Source organism: Cetorhinus maximus, chromosome 7, assembly GCF_964194155.1.
Source record: "Cetorhinus maximus chromosome 7, sCetMax3.hap1.1, whole genome shotgun sequence".
In the NCBI taxonomy this organism is placed as follows: Eukaryota; Metazoa; Chordata; class Chondrichthyes; order Lamniformes; family Cetorhinidae; genus Cetorhinus; species Cetorhinus maximus.
Window position 1 is genome coordinate 42,853,176 of NC_135885.1, and position 20,445 is coordinate 42,873,620.

Here is a 20,445-nt window from a genome sequence, read left to right on the forward strand (position 1 = left end):
AAGCATGCTTATGATAACACTGAAATATTCCAGTGCTAATGATTACAGTTTTCCATTTTAATCAAATTTCCTGCATGAGATAAATAATGGTCCAGATTTGTTGGAATGGGATGTCTTGTGATATGTCATCTTGTGTTGAGTTAGACTCATCCTTCAGCTCGAAAGTGTTTTTCCCGGTAAGTTGTTGGAAGCCTGAGCTGTTAGCAGGGCATCGTGGACATTGCTGAATAAAGGGATTAAAGGTCTGTCTCCTTAACCAGTGAGACTTAACATTGAGAAAGAAACTGACGAATAACTAAAACAGAGGGTGAATTAGAGTCAAAACAATCAAGGAAAGAAAAATAAAGAAAGATTGGTTTGAGTGTGTTGGGTCCCTGGGACATGAAAAGGAACCCAGAACTTCATTCTTGTGCCATTTTTTAAAAGTTGACTTTCTGCTGAGCCAAAAAGCTGGCTGCTCCAAGTCACATGGCCACAGGATTGCCCCTTTGTTCAGGGAGCTACCCCCAGGAGTTATAAGAACAAAATAATTAATTTCTCAGCCAGTGGAAACTCACCCTTCATTGTACAGACCCCTTGTAATCACGAAACCAGGGGACTCGCACATCAAAACTCATTATGCCCTCAGAGTTGCTAACAGACTCATATCACACCTGGGACTGTCCAGGCCCGGTTCGAAAGGAGATCAACGGACATAAATTGCATCTGATAAGTTCATCCTTCTAGCGGAGTCAATGGCTCTGCCTAGACAATGGCTTCCCAACACCAGGCCCTCAATATGGATGGCAACTTTTTCAACAACTAACGACCGGGACATTATCCGCCCTGAAATCAAAGCCAGTTCCAGACACTGGATAAACATCCCTTCTGGAAGTCATTGTCGGTAAAGAAGGCCACATGACTCGAGCAACCATTTGGAAATCTCGATATGCCTTTGGTAACTGAGAAATCCTCAGTCTGCTGTTTTAACATCAACTGAGAAAGACTCCAGCCGCCCAGCTGAGCAAATAATTGGTTACTATCTCTCAGCTCCTCCAAGCCTGTCTCTACCGGAAGATTTCCCACCATCACCTGAAGAACTGACCCAGTCTCTGTGTATCTACTTTATCTGAGGTATCCACACCAACTGCAAAGTGAACCCTACAACTCCTGCCTTCTGCCAGCTGAACTCGAACTCCTACATGAAATAATCCCTCATTGGACTCTGACTCAGGACTCTGGGAGTCACGTGAACAAACAGTAATTTTTGTGGTCCTTGTACTTTTATTATCTATAGTTGTAAAACTCCATTTTCTATCCACCCCTCCCTCTTTACTGTGCAGGTGTATGCGTGTGTTTGAGTGTGTAGTGGAGTGGGGAGCTGTGAACACTTATCCCCCAAGTTTTAAATGTGAAACAAACTAACCTTCTGAGCTAATCGTAACATGAGTTCACTTCAGGTTATTAGTAAATTGGATCACTCAAACTGAGGGTTTGGGAAAATATGCCACCGCACACTTTAAAAATAATTCAAACACCTACTTACGGGCAAGTGGTGAGAGGAAATCAGTACAGTTTCCCTATCTTTCTCCTTTCCATAACAAGTGAAATAGGAAATTAGAATCAAAAAGGAAAAATAAATTTAAAATTCTAAAAATCTCCAGCAATAATTTCAGGAATGTGACTCCACTGTTTCAATTGTTCTCTTTCCAGGCCAGAGAGATTGACTGGTGTTATGGCACAGCCGATGGTAAATGCTGAGCTGTTCAAATCCTAGAGGGAAACCTGAAGCAGCTGCCACAACTATTTTCAATTTGTATGTATTTCGAGATGTAGGCTTTGAATTTAGTAGTAATAAGACTACCGAGTCTTGTAGGTTTCTTACAAAAATAAATTTAATCTTTATTGATAGAAGAAATGATTTGAAGCACATACATAGATCTACAAATTACTACGACGATAACTTCTAAATCCCCTAATTAATCTAACTCCAGTTACACCTCCGTTAAGGCAGCAGTAAAACACATAGAATTAAACAGACCCAGGCAATGGATAAACCCTAGATAGTCAAATTCAAAGTGAGTTCTCTCAGCTTCAGTTCCTTATGGACAGCAGCTTGAGGCTTAGATGTGGGGGGCTTTTTCATACTTGTTAAGTTTTAGAATGCCTGCCCTTACAAACAGCCATCTCTCCTTTAAACATATTTTCCCATTTGAATGCAAATTCCCATCATTTCACTATGTCTTTGGGCTTTACCTCTCTAATAATTTTTTAAAAAACTATCATAGTACCAATTTTACCAGTAATCTTTGGGGAAAATAAACACACTGTTTCTTAACTTCTCCAGGCTAGGTGAAACATTTCACCCCCTTCTTTTGAATTCAAGCTAATCTGGTTTATTTAAAAATGCAAATGTTCCCTCTACACCTTACATTCTAAAACTTCCCCATGCTTACCTACTTAACATTTCAAACCTAGTTTATACATCAAAGCCTTCAGACCAGCTGCCTTTAATTCAATTAAGTCACACACACACTCACATAGACTTAGACACAGGCCCCACTATTATTCTATTTTACAATAAAGTCCAATAACATTATGAAAATTATTATACCTTCCTGACATTGGCATTACATAGCATAAATTTGGTCATCAAAACAGTACGCTATAATCTCTCCAGTCCAGAATGCTTGGGACCAAGTCATTTCTGGATTTCAGAATTTTCTGGATTATAGAATGTTAGAATGCCTAACCACAAGTGTGTGGACCAGAAACCACTGTGGATAAAAGATTTACCTGAAACATTAAACAGTGACAAAACATTATAGAGCAGGAATAAAAATTGTTTTACTTATCCAAATACTGTATCTTCCATGTCTCCACACTGCTTCTTGATGTCATAAACTGTAGAGACACCCACACCATACACCTCACACAAACTTTTCACTGAAACGCCCTTATCTAGTTTCTTTATGATTTTCACCTTTTCCAGTATTGTAAACATAACATGCATACTTTTTGCTGCACTTTTCTTAGATGCCATGGTGAGGGTTTAAAAAAAAACCCAACTCTACTCTGGGAATTCTTGGGTCTGCTCCAAAGCATTGTTGCAAATGGGGAGGAGAGAGCGAGCGAGAGATACACGGAGAGAAAGATAGTAAGAAATAGAGCTGGAGAAAGACATCAAGATGGAGAGAAAGAGAGATGGAGAAATAGACTGACACAGAGAGAGAGAGAGACCAAGAGAGAGTTATGAGGAAAGACTGACAAGAGAGAAAGACTAACAGGGAGAGAGAGAGAGACAGCATAGAGAGAGAGAAATTAACTGGCTTTGTAACCTCACATTGCATTTTCCCACGCTATACAATCACAGCGTCACTTGAGCTGATGCCTTCCCGATTTGTTGCGGTTCCTGAACAGTCGAGTGGCGAGTTGGTGGGTATGTTCAAAAATTTCCAGACAACTGGTGTTTCCACTTCGCATTTCCGGACTGGAGGTTATAGTGTATTTACACTGCTAAGTCGCAGCCCTAACTTTCTATGCTGAGTTTCATTGGCAGTTAATGCACAAATGCAGAAGCTCCATGAAACTCACAGGGAAGATGAGAGTGAACTGCTGTTTTCACAATGCTAATGGTAGAGCAGCATAAATTTTGCAGCAACTTATGGTATTTTGCAATTCACAAGGTATCTCTCCGATTTACACATTATTAACAGCAAGTGCCATTAAACACACTTATTTTGATAGCAAATTCTGGGCCCACATATTTCTGACAGTCTCATTATCACTCATTATCAATGATTAACACACTTAACTTTCCATGTAAAACTAAGTTTTTTTTTACCAAATTTAGGAACATAAGAATAAGGTACAGCAGAAATGATCATCAATTCTATGTGAATGATGATTTATGACTTTGAGCAACTGAAACATTTTCAGCTGATCAGAGAGAGCCAGCCTGGATTTGTAAAACATAGGTCGTGCATGATGAACCTGATTGAAACTTTTGAAGAGGGGATTACAGGGAATGGGAACAAGGGGATTTTTGTGTATTTTATTTATATGAACTTTGAAAAATTATTTCTTAAAGTCCCTTCTATGATACTGTTAGCTAACGTTGTGGTCCATGGAAATGAAGGCAAGTTATTGATCAGATTAGGAAATTGGCTAAGTAGCAAGGGAAAATGGGCCGGAACTCTAATTGGCAGAATATGATTAGTGGTGTCCCACAAGAAACAGTGTTCAGGCCTCAGCTTTCACTATATTTATCAAGGACTTAGATGAGGGATAGCAAGCCACATATTCAAATTCGCAGATGACACAAAGATAGGAAACATTATAAGCAGTGTAGCTAGAAGCATAAAATTACAAAAAGATTAAGACTAAAATAGATTAAGTGAATAGGCAAAATTTTGGCTAAAGGGTTTTAATATAGGCAAATGTGAGCTCATTAATTTTGGATCTAAAAAGGATAGAACAGGGTATTTCCTAAATGGTGAAAAGCTAGGAACAGTGAAGCTCCAAAGAGACTTGGGAGGTCCAGGTACATATATCATTAAAATGTCATGAACGTGTACAGGAAATAATCAAAAAGGGTAAAATAATGCAAACCTTTATATCTAGAGGCCTAGAATACAAGGAGGTAGAACTGCTGAAAAAATGAGACATTTTTGTTGAAGCTTTTCATCTTGTCTTATCAGGACAATTTGCAGGAATGCCAAATATAAAGGGAACACCAATTTATACTATATGAGAAGAGAGTACTGATTGGTTGGCAAGTGGACTCTGATTGATAGAGGCATTACCATAGAGAATGTACCGCTTGATGGTGACTGACAGCTAATTGCCATACATTGTTTGAAATTTAAACCAGGTAGCTTGACTCTGATTGGTCAAGGCATGACCCTGAGGAACGAACCTGTGAATGGCTATCACTTATTTTGTTTAGCTGATTTAGGCACAATGTGTGTACATGGTCTTTTGTCTGCAAAGAACAGGGCCCTGTGTATTAATATATGTTGCTTCCAGTACACGCAAACACGCCACACTGCAAGCCCGTCTGACAATCTTAAATTGGTTGTCAGCATAATTCTTAGCACACTGAGGATTATTTAGCAAATGTTGACCAATTGCGGAGTCACATCTAATGTCGGACACTGTGTTTTGAGTTTTTCAAGCACAAGCTGGTTTGGATCTGTCTGTACCTTGCCCGTTGCAAACAGTGAAAGGGATGTGCTGCTTGATACGATCCACCAGTCTTTGGGATGTACAGCCTACATACCTAGCATTACAATGGCACTGAAATTCATATACTAATTACTTATTTGTGTGATAGGCAGAACATCTTTTTGGCTTGACAGCAGCATCTTGTTAGTGGCAAATACTGCTCGGGTGGCTACTGCATAGTAGCAGCGTGAAACAGCTAGCTTCACTTGTTGCTCAAATTTTTTGAGATAACTTGCCCTTCCAAACCCATGAACAGGCTTAAAACCATCACTTTCAGTCCTGAAAAGTGCCCAGTCGACCTCTGATTAACCAGCTATCATCAAGCCAAAAAGACATTCTGCCTATCACACAAATAAGTAAAAAACCTAAAGGTATCACGCACAAGTTGTTCCCTTTAAGATACCGCCCGACACTTCTGCGCAAAACAAATGTAAAGGTACCAGGCAAATGAACAGGTCATGCACAATGAAAAGAATTTAGAGTGGACACTGGCTGTAAATGCACCTGGGGCATTTGAACCCGCCATATTCCTGCCTTGTGCATTAGTTTAAAATTCCCCCTTATGTTTTACTCAAGGGCTGTGTTTAGTATTAGGGTGTTCAGGACTATAAGGGTTAATGTGGGACTGGGGAAAGATTACCACTCATTATGATGTAGAGAGTCATATGGGAATAGTACAGTGTAGTAGTGAGTCTGGTAGAAGTCAGCATGAAGATAGCACCTAGTCATGACTGTATCGTGTGTATATGTATATAGTTGTGTGTTATTACTAAACAGTTTTTGTACAACCATACAAGCATCTAGATCTCTTCATGAGACAATGTACAACCATACAATACTGTGCAGTTTCCTTCAATTAATAGTTGAAGGCAGAATATTTTTTCAATGAAATTCTTGTCAAGTACTGTAAACCTGTCTTTACAATGGCTGACTCTAATCTTGTGGGGTGTTCTTGAGTTTATGCAACAGTGCAAAATGGCTGATAGTGAATCAGAAGCTTATTTCTATTCGGAATGCCACATAAATTTTTACTGATGATGAACTTAAGACAATCAGTGCTTTTCATTGCCAAGAAAATTATTTTTTTTAAAAAACATGAGACCCTTTGTGGACAGTATAGTGAGGATAGTGAAATAAAATTACCAGCTGCTTGCACTGATATAGAACTACCATTACTAGTTAATAAGTTTAGCACCAGCATGAAAAATCTCTGAGTGTGCGTACTGGGATTTAATGTGCAGCACATTCTTTCAGTCACTTTTCTGCAGCGTCACAGACAGAATGTATTTGCTCTCTTAACTGCCTGTAATCAGTAGTTTTGGAAAGAAAGAGATGAGTCTTCTCTTATCCTTGGAGAGTGTATTCCAATTAAACAATTCAGCAGCAAGCTTTCATGAGTTTATAAACAAAGGTTATTTATTTTCACACTTACCCTGAATCAGTGCAACGTCACACATTCAGTCTCATGCACGCACACAGACACAAACACACACACACGAGAACACAGATTGATTACAGATGAAGATAGTGCACTTTTACAGATTACAGTTAATTCGCTCTCTGATTTACAATTTCCAGTCTCCCATCTGGCAGGCTTGTGGTTTCTTAAATGGATTCAATGATTTAAAGTTGAAGTGAGGGTTTTGTAAAGTAAAGGGTTCATGGTAGGTTGTGAGGTTTTTTGTAGTTGCATATCTAGGAAGTTGGTTCTCAGAAGAACTTTGAAACTAGCTAAGTGTTTTGGCTGCTTGATGACTTGCAGCTAGTTTTAGAGTCTGGTTCTCAGACTAGCTGATGAATGATGGTTCTTAAAAGGCAAAGCTGATGCAGCCTTTCTCTGCAGCTGTTATATTGCCAGTGTTCTGTAGTCTACCCAGGTCTCTTCTGGTCTTGGGATGATAAAAGATCTCAGAATCAGAAGCCAGTTTCAGTCACATGGTCAATGGCCATTGTCCACCCAGAATAGCTTAAAGCTAAAAGGCTGTTGATATGCAAGAGGAGATAGGTAGTGGTCTATCACACTGAACTTGTGCATAACTGGTCTCGTCAGCTTTCTTTTGTTGAATTGAAAACCTGGAGGCAAAGTCTAGGAATCCATTGATTCTGTGTTTTGGGTAAGCTTTGAAACAATGGCAAACATGAATTCCACAGATAAAATTTGTCTTGGTATGTCCATTCCAGGGGAATGCCTGCACCCATGGTTATTAAATTTGGAATTTTCCAGAAGCTTGATAGCCTGTGTTGAATAGGCAATGGTCATCTGACCCCCTGCCGGCCATCTTAACAGTTCATCAGTGTCTATTTTAAACAAATAAGAGACAGTTCCAGAAATTTCCATATGAGCATAGTCCATATTTAAAATTATGAATAGAATGTGCTTTTACTGGGCATGACAGCAGTGATTAGCTGTTTTATAGAGATTTTGACGTAGTTCACTGAAGCAAATACTCTTGATAGGATGACAATTAATAATAAACTTTATAATGCATGAACATTCCACACTAGAAAGTATTTGGCAACAAACAAATAAGGGACATTAGATGAAAATTTACTAAATTAAATTTGGACAGTGTTGATCCAAGTCCTATTGAGTATGGCTTTCCTGCAAGAACTATCACTTATTTGGAATAATCTGAAATGAATTGCTAGTCTAACTCAGAGAGGCTGCGCAGCATATTAAAAAAAAGTCACACTGGCACAGTAGAGAGTACTGTTTAGCATTTGTGTTACAGGTACTTTGTTCTTGAGAATAGCGGAAGATTTTTTCTTAATCTATTCATGCTCTGCATGCCTAGAAGTGTTTAATGACAGCATAAATTGCCCGAAAGGAAGTGTGTTTCATTCCCCAGTACTAACATTCTTCCCCTTTATAAGCACAACTTCAAAGAAAAAATTAAGAAAACTATGCTGACCAGAATTGAATTGAAAATAATTTGATGAAAAATAATATGGAACGAGCATTCAGTAAAATTCAAAGTACTCACTGGAGCAAAGTTCTTTCAAGAATCATTTTGTAAACTTTTTCTCAGGGTGTGGCTGACACTGGTAAAGCTGCATTTTATTACCGATCTCTGGTTGCACCACCAAGGTGGTGTTGGAACTTTTCGTTGAACACCGAAAGGAGGTGCATGCCCTGAGTGGAACAACTCACCTCTGCTTTTCCTCTGTCCCTATGGGATTGCACCTGACCTCCACTTGACATCTTCTCTCTAATGCATATTTGGATTTCGATTTCACAATGCGGACAACTTCAGGGATGAGCTCACTTCCTAGTATTCTGTGACACAGACATTGGAGTTCTACCTTTCTCAACTGTATCCCACACAGTGAATGTAACACAATTCTTTAAGAAATGACTTTATTTCATCACATTTTATGTCTACAAAATTAAGAACAATTTACAATGAAAATTACTTTCATCCAAATGATAAAAAAGAAAATGAAAGGAGAATCAGTGCTGTTTCCTTTTCTTTACAACATGATTGTGCCATTTTTGCTAAAATAAAGTGCATTTCACTATTAATATATAAAAACACATTTCCACATGACACCGTGCTCTTACATTTATTGTTCAGTTGTATTTTGACAGCTACAAATAGACAACAGCTAACTTCTTCTCACCCCTGACATTAGGGCCCAGACCTTCCAATCTCCAGATCGTTGGAGACCCAAGGATGCGCTATGGGACCCATTGGTAGTCCCAATGCACCAATTCTGTGGGAATTGCCTGGGATGTCTGAACCTCTGTTGGGCAGTTTCCCTGCTCCCCGGAACCGTCTGAAAACGTCTCCAACAACAAGTTAGAATTGGAGACTTCAGACAGTTCCGACTTACTTGCCTGAATAGTTACCCAAGAAAAGTTAGACAAACAAAAACCGAGTCGAACTCCAGGGTAACTATACAACTGATGCCCCCTCCCCGACTACCCCCTCAATCCCCCGAGACCCCCCACCGAAACCCTGACTACCCCGACACTCCCTCCCAACTCCCCTTAACCTGACCTGACTAGCTCCCACCACCCAACTCCCCCCGAACTCCTGATGTCCCCCATCTACCCAACCGGATTTCCCCCCACCACCCGACTTCTCCCTGACCCCTCGGCTCACGCCTGACCCCCGCGACCCCCCCCCCCCCCCTCCAACACCCTACCGACCTGACCTGATCCGACCTCACCACCAGTTGCCACCCACCTGCCACCCCACCCACCCTACCCCCTCACCTTACTCCCTTGGTCCCTGACCCACTTACCTCACCCACCCTACCTCCTTACCCACTTACCTCACCCACTCTACCCTCTTACACACTAACCTCACAAACCCTTCACAACTCATTCACTAACACACTGAAGAGCTGTTTAAATGTCCCAAAACATTTCAGTGTGTTCGTGAACACTTACCAGAATATGGCTGCTAAAGAGGGTGTGACTTCTGCATGGTTTCCCTTTGCTGATGTCTCCAAGGTTTCTTGCTCTGACTGAGTTCTGCAGGATCCTTCATCGGAGGATTGGCCGGAAAAATCGGAAGAAGGTAAGTAGATACTTTTTTGTCTGATCAGGGTCAGAAATAGGGGTTCCGACCCTGATCGGAAGATTTGGGTCCAGAAGATAGGCGAGGCTTAAGTCTTTTCTGTACTTACAAACACTATTTATAACCTTGCACTTACATTACTTACTATAAAAAGTAATTGTTGCTGCCAATTTTCACTTGTTCAAGGATAGAAAAAAACGATATTGTAGAGATATAAATGACGTATTGTGAAGTGCCATTGACCCAGTACCTGTATGTATGTGTGTGATAACATCACCACCAGTGAAATAAAGTAAAGTGCAACAAAGTGACATAATAACAATTTGTTTGTGGTTTTAAATAACATTTTTATCTTGTATGTTTTATGTGTGATTCCTTTTACTGAATACGGATTATTTTATGAAATTATTTTCTTGATATAATCTAGAGGGGATTAGAATTCTCATGTAATTTTGTTAATTCAAGGTTAGATGGAAAATATGTTCAAACACAAATAGGTGACAGCATAACTTTTTGAATGCCTTTAAGCTTTTAAAAAATTTTTTTTCATTTTTGCAATGGCTGCTGCTTAGGGCACAGGTTAGTCATTGGTATCAAACCACAGTGCTGAGTGCGCAGGGTTTCAACAACTATAATTTATTTGATATAGTGAGAAGGTGCATGAAGTGTATCATTGTACATGGGATAAAGGTATCGATGAAACTGATAATGAGTCCAACTGGGATTCAATGTTTTAAAAAGGTGCTTCTCACCCCACTACCCCCTCCCAGCCCCACCCTCCATAAATTCACTTATTGGTTCTAACAGTAAATTTGTCAAAACTATAGCCAAAGGAAAGGGAAAAAAAAGTCAAACTCAGCCCATTTCATAACTCAAGTATAGTGTTATGCTGCTCACATACTGAAACTATCCAGAGACGAAGACATACTTAAAATGTTCAAGCTTACTGATAATGATATTTTGTCTTTCTAACCTCCATTTATTGAAATGTAATACATCATCTTGACAATCTACTATATTTTAATACACTACCTTTCACACTCAAACATCAAGATGTTGAAAATCCTGGCGAATATATGCTTACCATATTGCTGTATGTAAGGACAATAACACAAATCAAACCAGGTCACAGTTTACTAATGGAGCAAACTGCCTCAAGTAATTTAAAATACTAATGACTCTCCCCACCCACCCACCCCCCCCCCCCCATAAAAATGTAATATTTATACATAAACCATCAGTAACATAGAAACGTTAACCACAGTAACTTTTCGTTAATCTTCATATTTTAAAGCTAAATATTGCATGGTAAATGACATTCGGAGAGAAAAAATAATCGGGAGGGTATTGACCCCTCCCGGCACATTCAATTTGTAACACTGCTATCTGAGTTCAGAGATCTCGTCCCAGCTCGATTGGAAAAAAACACTCCCCAGCTCCAGAGGATTTACCTGAAGAGAAAAGTTGGATGAAGCATGGAAGTGAAATAAATTACGGCGTATCAACAGCCATGGGGAATTGCCTGAGAAACGTTCTGTTCTTTTTTTTTCCCCTTTACACTGGCCTCTCCAGCGATTCATTAAACGTCGCTAGGGGACCGTGCGCGGAATAAGATGTTGGGAGGGATACACCCGCAGCAGATGAGCCAGAGCGCCTTCTGGATCTCCTGGTTTCGGAAGGCGTAGATGACAGGGTTAATGATGGAGTTGTAGGTGGCGGGCAGCAGGGTGGCGTAGGTGTAGATGGATGGGTAGGTGTAGTCCGCTATCAAGCAGTAAACGGTGAAAGGCATCCAGCAAGCAGCAAAGGTGCCCAGTATGATGGCTAAGGTGGAGACCCCTTTCCTGGTGGTCACATAGTGGGACGTGGCCAGGAAATGGTGCTGCAAGGCGATCTGATGGGCGTGTCTCATCACAATCTTACAGATCTGGATGTAGAGCTGGAGCATCATTGCAAACATGAGCAGGAAGGATACCGAGAGGAAGGCCACGTTGTTTTTCGTGAGGGGCTTGATGACGCTACACGTGGACTCATCTTTCAGGCAGTTCCAGCCCAGGACAGGTAAAAACCCCAAGCAAGTGGACACCCCCCAGAGCACAATCAGCATGATGTAGGTGAAAGTGACCGTCCGCTCGGAATTGTAAGTCAAGGCATAATACAGGGAGAGGTAGCGGTCGATGGTGATGGCCATGAGGCTGCAGATGGAGGCGGAGAAGGAGGCGACCACCAGCCCCACGGTGACCAGCCTGGCGGCCTCGGACTGCAGCAGATAGGCGAAGGCGAAGTTGGCGATGAGCCCGACGCCCGCCAGCAGATCAGCCACGGCCAGGCTCCCGATCAGCACGAACATTGGGGCTCGGAGGCTGGGGCTGTGGAATATGGTCACCACCACCACGGCGTTTTCGCAGGAGATGACAGTGCCCGAGGTGCACAGGACGATATCCCAAGGATTCACGCTCTCCGGCAAGGGGAGCACAGAGGAGACCGCTGCAGAGGCGTTCTCGCCAGGCTGAGCCAGCCAGCGACCATATTCACCAGATGTATTTCGGAAATCTCCGTTCATTATCTTCTCTTTTTGCCCTAACGCTAGCAAAGAGAGATATACATTCCAGGTTACTGCAAATACCCACCATTTCCATGAAATAAAACAAACCACCTTCTGTAAATAATGACTGGAAAATCCTTCACTGATCATATTATTACATACACACACACCCACACACACACACATACCTTAACAATTATCTGTAACAAAATACAAAACTATTACAATGGTTCACTGAATCGTGCCATCGAAAAATGAAACAAAAATTGAAAACAAAACGTACAAATGACCAACAATTTGAAGCGTCTCTGCAGGTTACCTTGCCTATCTGATGCAAAGCCCCCATGTGCTCCTTATTACTGCACCATCTCTCCTTGTATTTTCTGTCGCTCCTATCCTCAAAGTCTCATCACGCCCACCACCCCGGCCCCCCTCCCCGCCTCCGCCGCAAGACAAGAGCGTCGCTCCGATTAATAAAATACCGCCTCAGAGCCTTTGTGCGTGGCCAGATGTTGCTGCTGCCCCAGCCCCGCCGGTGCGGTACATCGCTGAATGTGCTCGCAGTAAACCCGCTGCATGTGTGAAGGGAAGCAGCTGAATCACTGCACCGACGTCATTCACAGCAACAAGATTCAAGCAAAGGCAGCCACCAGCCAGCCAGACACTGCATGTATTAAAGGGATCTCCACGGTTAGCCTTACTCTAGAGTTCAACACAAGAGCATGTGCTTCGTGCGACGACCCGCCCATTTTCATATTATAAGATGGAGCCTGCAATCGCTTGCAGATGGTCACTTGGGAATATTTAAAACCACGCTGGATGCATGCAGCGGGGTGAGGGATACTCTTGCCCCATCCCTGGCTCAGTGCTCTCAGGTTAGGCTGGAATCAATGATGAATGGTATGGCTGCTCTGCAGTCAATAATCATTACTGCATGGCAAAATGATATAAAATAATTTACATTGAGGAACAAGTTCATCTCCAAGCCACACACATAGGAACATAGGAACAGGAGAAGGCCATTCAGCCCATCGAGCCTGCTCCGCCATTCAGTACAACCATGGCTGATCGAACACTTCCATGCTTTTTACCCACACTATCCCCATCACTCTTTACGTTACTGTTAATCAGAAATCTATTGATCTCTACCGTAAAAATACTCAGTGACCGAGCTTCCACGGCCCGCTGGGGTAGAGAATTCCAAAGGTTCACAACCCTCTGAGTAAATAAATTTCTCCTCATCTCGGTCCTAAGTGGCTTCCCCCTTATTTTGAAATTGTGGCCCCTGGTTCTAGACTCCCCAGCCAGGATTTGCCTGCATTTACCCTGTCCACTCCTTTCGGTATTTTGTAGGTTTCAATGAGATCACCTCTCATTCTTCAAAACTCTAGAGAATACAGGACCAGTTTCCCCAATCTCTCTTTATAAGACAGTCCTGCCATCTCCAGAACAAGTCTGGTGAACCTTTGTTGCATTTCCTCTATGGCAATAGTATCCTTTCTGAGGTGAGGGGACCAAAACTGCACACAGTACTCCAGGTGCACTCTAACCAAGCTTCTATACAATTAAAGGAAGACTTCACTACTCCTGTACTCAAATCCTCTTGCAATAAAGGCTAATATTCCATTAGCCTTCCTAATTGCCTGCTGTACCTGCATGTTAGCTTTTAGTGACTTATGGACAAGGCCAACCAGACTCCTTCGTACATCTACATCATCCTGACTTGGAAATATATTGCCGTTCCTTCCTGCCTTTGTGTCAAAATCCTGGAACTCCCTCCTTAACAGCAGCTCAAGACGGTGGCTCATCATGACCTCCTCATTGGAACTCACCAAGGCTCCTGCAACAGCACCTTCCAAACCTATGACCACTACCATCTAGAAGGGCAAGGGCAGCAGATGCATGGGAAACACCACCACCTGCAAGTTCCCCACCAAGCCACTCACCATCCTGACTTGGAAATATATCATTGTATCAATGGGTCAAAATCCTGGAACTCCCTCCCTAACAGCACTGTGGGTGCACCTACACCACATGGACTGCAGCAGTTCAAGAAGGCAGCTCAGCACCACCTTCTCAAGGGCAATTAGGGATGGGCAATAAATGCTGGCCTATCCAGCAATGCCCACATCCCATGAATGAGTAAAATAACACATTCATTTATGGTGAGCAATGATGTAAGAATGGATGGACAACTCCTGGCATTTGATTTCTATGCTGTTGAAAGAAGCCTGTTCTTTATACCCATGAACAGATCAATAGAAAACACACACCTATCAAAGCATCAGCCGATGGTCAGAACTCAACAAATACAGACATAAGTACCACTTTATAAATGACGCACCATACTGACAATAAAACAGGTCAAACGGGACCTGATGTTTATCAAAACACATTTCTGGCAATAACCTTAAATGATACAGTAAGCTTGCTACCTCCTTATGACGCATGAAAATGGAAATTAGACCACTGAAAAGATTACTTTTTAGCATATTTAAATGGCACACTTCAGGAGAATTATCTCTACAATCAAATGAACAGTAAGTTAAGCTTCTGAATACAATGTTACCTTTATAATAAAATTAGAAGTTTTGGAATAACAAATATTATATTAAAATATTAATGTTTTCTAACTGAATGTGGCAGAAAGTGACAAGTTGCGTTCACCAGAATCTGTATTGGAGCCTCCACTTTCAACTATATTTATTAATGACTTGGGGGAAGGAACAGAGAGTTGCATGTCTAAGTTTGTAGATAACACTGAGTTAGAAGGGATAGTTAGTAGTGCAATGGGAGCAGTGAGTTGCAAGGGGGGGAGGGGGTAAACAGATGAAGTGAGTCAGGAGACTTAGGAATTTGGGTGTGCCCTTACAGAGAATGAGCATGCACCACTGTAAGGCAGACAGAAAATCTAAGTGTGGATTTTCTCAGTCGCTTGGTTTGGAGTCTCCTAAACATGGATTTCTATATGCGCTTGACACCCAACTGACAAAAGAAAAATAGTGAAATTGGCTGTGGTGGAACAATAAACATGTGTAATTGCTTTGTAAACTGGACCTACCGATTTGAACCTGGAAGCTACCAATGGCATAGAAGTTGCCTGCCACAAGGAGGACCAGGTTGAGTGAAGATTGTCACAGCAATTCAAGAGATAGTGTAGGACAAGAATTGCTTCATTAAACAGAGTTGCCTTTTGCATATGTTGGCTTAGTTCCAGATCACATTTAATTTTAGTTCCAAATCACACTCAGTTTTGCATATGCTGCCTTAGGTTCAGGTCACATTTTTCTCTCCCCCATTCTGCCATTGCATTTTAACTTTTATTTATCAGCTTGACCTGGACAGCAGAATGTGTAAAGGTGCAATGAAAATTCCTGAGCATGTAATTGATATATAGTCGAAACTCTATACACCTCTAGAACATTGAAACACATAAGAAATTACCTTTTGAAACTGAGCTTTTGCTAGAATCAAGCCTTGGAAGAGCAGAGGATGTGTTAGAGAACCAATTATGTAAAAATGTTAATGATACTAAAGTGGACTGCTATAGAACTTATAATACATGCTACAGCCTTGTTAAAAAAACCTCCAAAATATAGGATATTATGGTATTAACATAGGCACAAATGTAAAAAAAAATACTGACAATATTTCTAAAATATTACTTTATCACTTTTTAAAAAGTTATTAAAAATATTGATCTTACTGAATAAGCTACTGGGAGAGCACGTTGCAAATAGATGTGAATCACTAAAAAAAAATGGCAGGTTGACGAGAGAGAAAATGAATATCAATTGAATTTTGAGCAAAGGAGGGAATGGAGAATCTCCACCATCTCCCAGGACCTTTGCCATTAAGTCCACATGAAGTAAAAAACCAATAAACTGCAATGAGCCTTAAAAGACACTTTATATGCTCAACATTAGCATTTGTAAAATGGTAGCTGTCCTGTTGAAAACCATTAACGTAGTCAGGAATCACTCACAGAGATGTGTTCTTGTTGAGACTTAGGAGAATGCCTAAAGATATTGACAACATTTTCAGAGCTAAGTCTGATTTTAAGAGCTTTGTGTCCATTGCCTATATGTAAGACATGCAACAAAAAAAGGAAATTGTGATCAATGAAATTAAAGATTAATTGATTAGAAGCTGCAGCCACACTGACTGATGATTATGTGATATGACTACATTTATTTCAATAAGTAACTCCTAACATTTTTATTCAGGCAAAAAGACATAAAGCAGAGGGTAGACTGGAGAGAAGTATACAGTAGCATTCCACAGGGCTTGCTATTAGGACCTCTGCTCATATTGGTATATATGCTATTGATGAGGAATTGGCTAAAGTGAGCACAATTTTAAAGATTGCAGATGGCACAAAACATGGAAAGATAGTAAATAGTGAGGAATATTGTAGTTGACTTTGGGAAGACATAAAAAGGTTTATGAATAGCAGGATCATGGCAAATGAAATTCAATGCAAAGAGTATAAATGGTTTTGCAATAAAGAATGGGGAGAAGCAATGTAAGCTAAATGGAACAATTTTAAAGAGGGTGTGGAACAAAGAGAGCTGTAAGTTCACATAGACATCTTAGAAGATCACAGGACATTTATACAGCTGTTAAAAAGCTTATAGGGTAACTGGCTTTATAAATAGAGTCAAAGGGTGGAATTTTCTGTGCCCACTGGTGATGGGCGTGTTCAGCGGCATGAGTGGACATTTTAGCGAGAAGGCCAAAAATTGGTTTCACAATGTCGTGAAGCCAGTTTTTGATCACCCGCTCAGCCTGTCGATGGCGGGCCACGTTTTCCACTGTCGGACATCGGGAACCTCATTGTAATATATCAGCATATCATTATTAGGCCAGCCCACCGGAATCATCCACCCCGCTGGATCATCCGCCCACGTCGATGCCGACGTGTTTCACAACAGCATATATAAAGCGTGCACTTAGCAGGCTGCACTTTGAAGGGAACTCGGAGCTGAGTGCACTTGCGAGGGTCACCTGTTGGACTTCAAGGTTGAGGCGACTTGAGGGTGGGTGCAAGGGCTGCCGTGTGGTTAAGACTTAGTAAGGTTGGGGCGAAAGGTCTGTCCTGCAGTTGAAGGTAGTGCACAAGCATGTGCAGGGTTCAGGGGGAGGAAGAGGACACGCATTAGGGAACCTTGTATAAAGAGACCATTCCTCTGCAGCTGAGACTGTTCAGATGCAGCCACATCGACATGCGTGGAGTCAGGCATCTAGCTTATTTGCCCACTCAAGCAACGCAGAGGCATGCAAGTGCCACCAAGTACTCCCCTTGGGCACAGTTTACAAACTAATGTGTGTTTTAGGGAACTACAGAACAGTTGAACGATTAGGCACGTTGTAGGATCTCCTTGCTAAAGCTGGCCATGGAGCAGTCACTGGTGAAGGCGCTCACAGCCCATTGAAAAGTCATTATTCCAGTTTGGACCAGTCTCCCCCATGGTTCAAGCTAACAGTGCAACTTTGCAGTTCGGGTTAGGAGAATGCCTGTGCCTGTGCCTGAGCTGAGAGCACAGCATGCAGTCCAGTGGGCAAAGCTGCCGCGAATAGGTCAGGTGGATTGGGGCGGAGGTGGGTGGGTTTTCTTTATTCATTCATGGGATGTAGGCTTCTCTGTCTGGGCCAGCATTTATTACCCATCCGTAGTTGCCCTTGAGAAGGTGGTGGTGAGCTGCCTTCTTTATCCACTGCAGTCCATGTGGTATAGGTACCCCCACAGTGCTGTTAGGAAAGGAGTTCCAGGATTTCCAGGATTTCCAGCGACAGTGAAGGAACAGTGATAGATTTCCAAGTCAGGATGGTGAGTGACTTGGAGGGGAACTTCCAGGTGGTGGTGTTCCCATGTGTCTGCTGCCCTTGTCCTTCTAGATGGTAGTGGTCGTGGGTTTGGAAGGTGCTGTCGAAGGAGCCTTGGTGAATTCCTGCAGTGCATCTTGTAGATAGTGCACACTGCTGCTACTGTGCATTAGTGGTGGAGGGAGTGAATGTTTGTGGATGGGTGCCAATCAAGTGGGTTTTGTCAAGCTTCTTGAGTGTTGTGGGAGCTGCACTCATCCAGGTAAGTGGGGAGTATTTCATCACACTCCTGACTTGTGGTTTGTAATTGGTGGACAGGCTTTGGGGAGTCAGGAGGTGAGTTACTCATCGCAGGATTCCTAGCCTCTGACCTGCTCTTGTAGCCACATTATTATACGGCTAGTCCAGTTCAGTTTCTGGTCAATAGTAAGCCCCAGGATGTTGATACTTATGTGCTCCTCCTCCAATGAGTTGTTTAATTGTCCACCACCATTCACGACTGGATGTGACAGGATTGCAGAGCTTAGATCTGCTCTGTTGGTTGTGGGATCATCCAGCCCTGTCTATCACTTGCTGCTTTTGCTGTTTGGCACGCAATTAATCCTGTGCTATAGCTTCACCAGGTTGACACCTCTTGGTATGCCTGGTGCTGCTCCTGGCATGCCTTCCTGCACTCTTCATTGAACCAGCATTGATCCCCTGGCTTGATGGTAATGGTAGAGTGGGGGATATGCCAGGCCAAGAGGTTACAGATTGCAATTTTGCTGCTGCTGATGGCCCACAGCACCTCATGAATGCCCAGTCTTTTGTTGCTAGACCTGTTCGAAATCTATCTTATTTAGCATGGTGGTAGTGCCACACAACACGATGGAGGGTTTCCTCAATGTGAAGGCGGGACTTCATCTCCACAACGACTGTGCGGTGGTCACTCCTACTGATACTGTCATGCAGATGCATCTGCAGCAGGCAGGTTGGTGAGGATGAGGTCAAGTATGTTTTTCCCTCTTGCTGGTTCCCTCACCACCTGCCGCAGACCCAGTCTAGCAGCTATGTCATTTAGGACTCAGCCAGCTTGGTCAGTAGTGGTGCTAGTGAGCCACTCTTGGTGATGGATATTGAAGTCCCCCACCCAGAGTACATTCTGCATCCTTGCCACCCTCAGTGCCTCCTCCAAATGTGGTTCAACATGGAGCAGCACTGATTCATCAGCTGAGGAAGAGTGGTACGTGGTAATCAGCAGGAGGTTTCCTTGCCCATGGTTGGCTGATGCCGTGAGACTTCATGATGTCCAGAGTTGGTGTTGGGGAGTCCCAGGGCAACTCCCTCCTGACTGTATACCACTGTGCCACCACCACTGCTGGGTCTGTCCTGCCGGTGGGACAGGACATATCCAGGGATGGTGATGGTGGTGTCTGGGACATTAACTGTAAGGTATGATTCCGTGAGGATGACTATGTCAGGCTGTTGCTTGACTAGTCTGTGAGACAGCTTTCCCAATTTTGGCACTAGCCCCCAGATGTTAGTAAGGAGGACTTTGCAGGGTCAACAAGGCTGATTGGCATTGTCCTTTCCGGTGCCTAGGTCGATGCTGGATGGTCCATCCGGTTTCATTCCTTTTTTGTGACTTTGTAGCAGTTTGTTACAGCTGAATGGCTTGCTAGGCCATTTCAGAGGGCATTTAAGAGTTAACCACATTGCTGTGGGTCTGGAGTCACGTGTTGGCCAGACCTGGCAAGGACGGTAGATTTCCCTCTCTAAGTGACATTAGTGAACCAGATGGGTTTTTACAACAATTGACAATGGTTTCATGGTCATCATTAGACTTTTAATTCCAGACTTTTATTGAATTCAAATTGCACCATCAGCCGTGGCGGGATTCAAACCCTGATCCCCAGAGCATTACAACCTGGGTCCCCAGAGCTCTGAAGAGGAGTCATATGGACTCGAAACATTAACTCTGTCTTTCTCTCCACAGATGCCGTTAGACCTGCTGAGTTTCTCCAGCATTTTCTGTTTTTGTTTCAGATTTCCAGCATCTGCAGTATTTTGCTTTTATCCCCAGAGCATTACCCTGGGTCTCTGGATTACTAGTCCAGCGACAATCACTATGCCATCGCCTCCCCATTTACCCTTTGAATCACATTTTTATTTGATGTTGCAAGTTTCCTTTGTGATTTGTTTTTCTTTTGCAGTTCCCCTTTAAGGGGCTGCCTTTTACTTTGTCCCTGATTTTGTTAATTTAGTTTATTTGCATTGTAACAAAAGAATTACATCTTCTTAGCCTTCCTAACCCTGCCACTATGTCTTCGTGCTCCCTGGACATCCACAGCAGAGGTGGAGGCA

At 42.4% G+C, this 20,445-nt stretch overlaps 1 protein-coding gene across 1 annotated transcript; it reads right to left on the bottom strand.

The window, feature by feature from the left end:
- Nucleotides 1-11,310: 11,310 nt before the first annotated feature.
- Nucleotides 11,311-12,294, bottom strand: gpr12 (G protein-coupled receptor 12). The gene has a single exon (XM_078544859.1). It carries the CDS (start codon nt 12,292-12,294, stop codon nt 11,311-11,313), a length of 984 nt encoding a protein of 327 aa, XP_078400985.1.
- Between the last annotated feature and the right edge of the window lie 8,151 nt (nt 12,295-20,445).

Coding starts and splice junctions, on each gene's coding strand:
- gpr12 (XM_078544859.1), bottom strand. CDS start 12,294: ATGAACGGAGATTTCCGAAATACATCTGGTGAATATGGTCGCTGGCTG.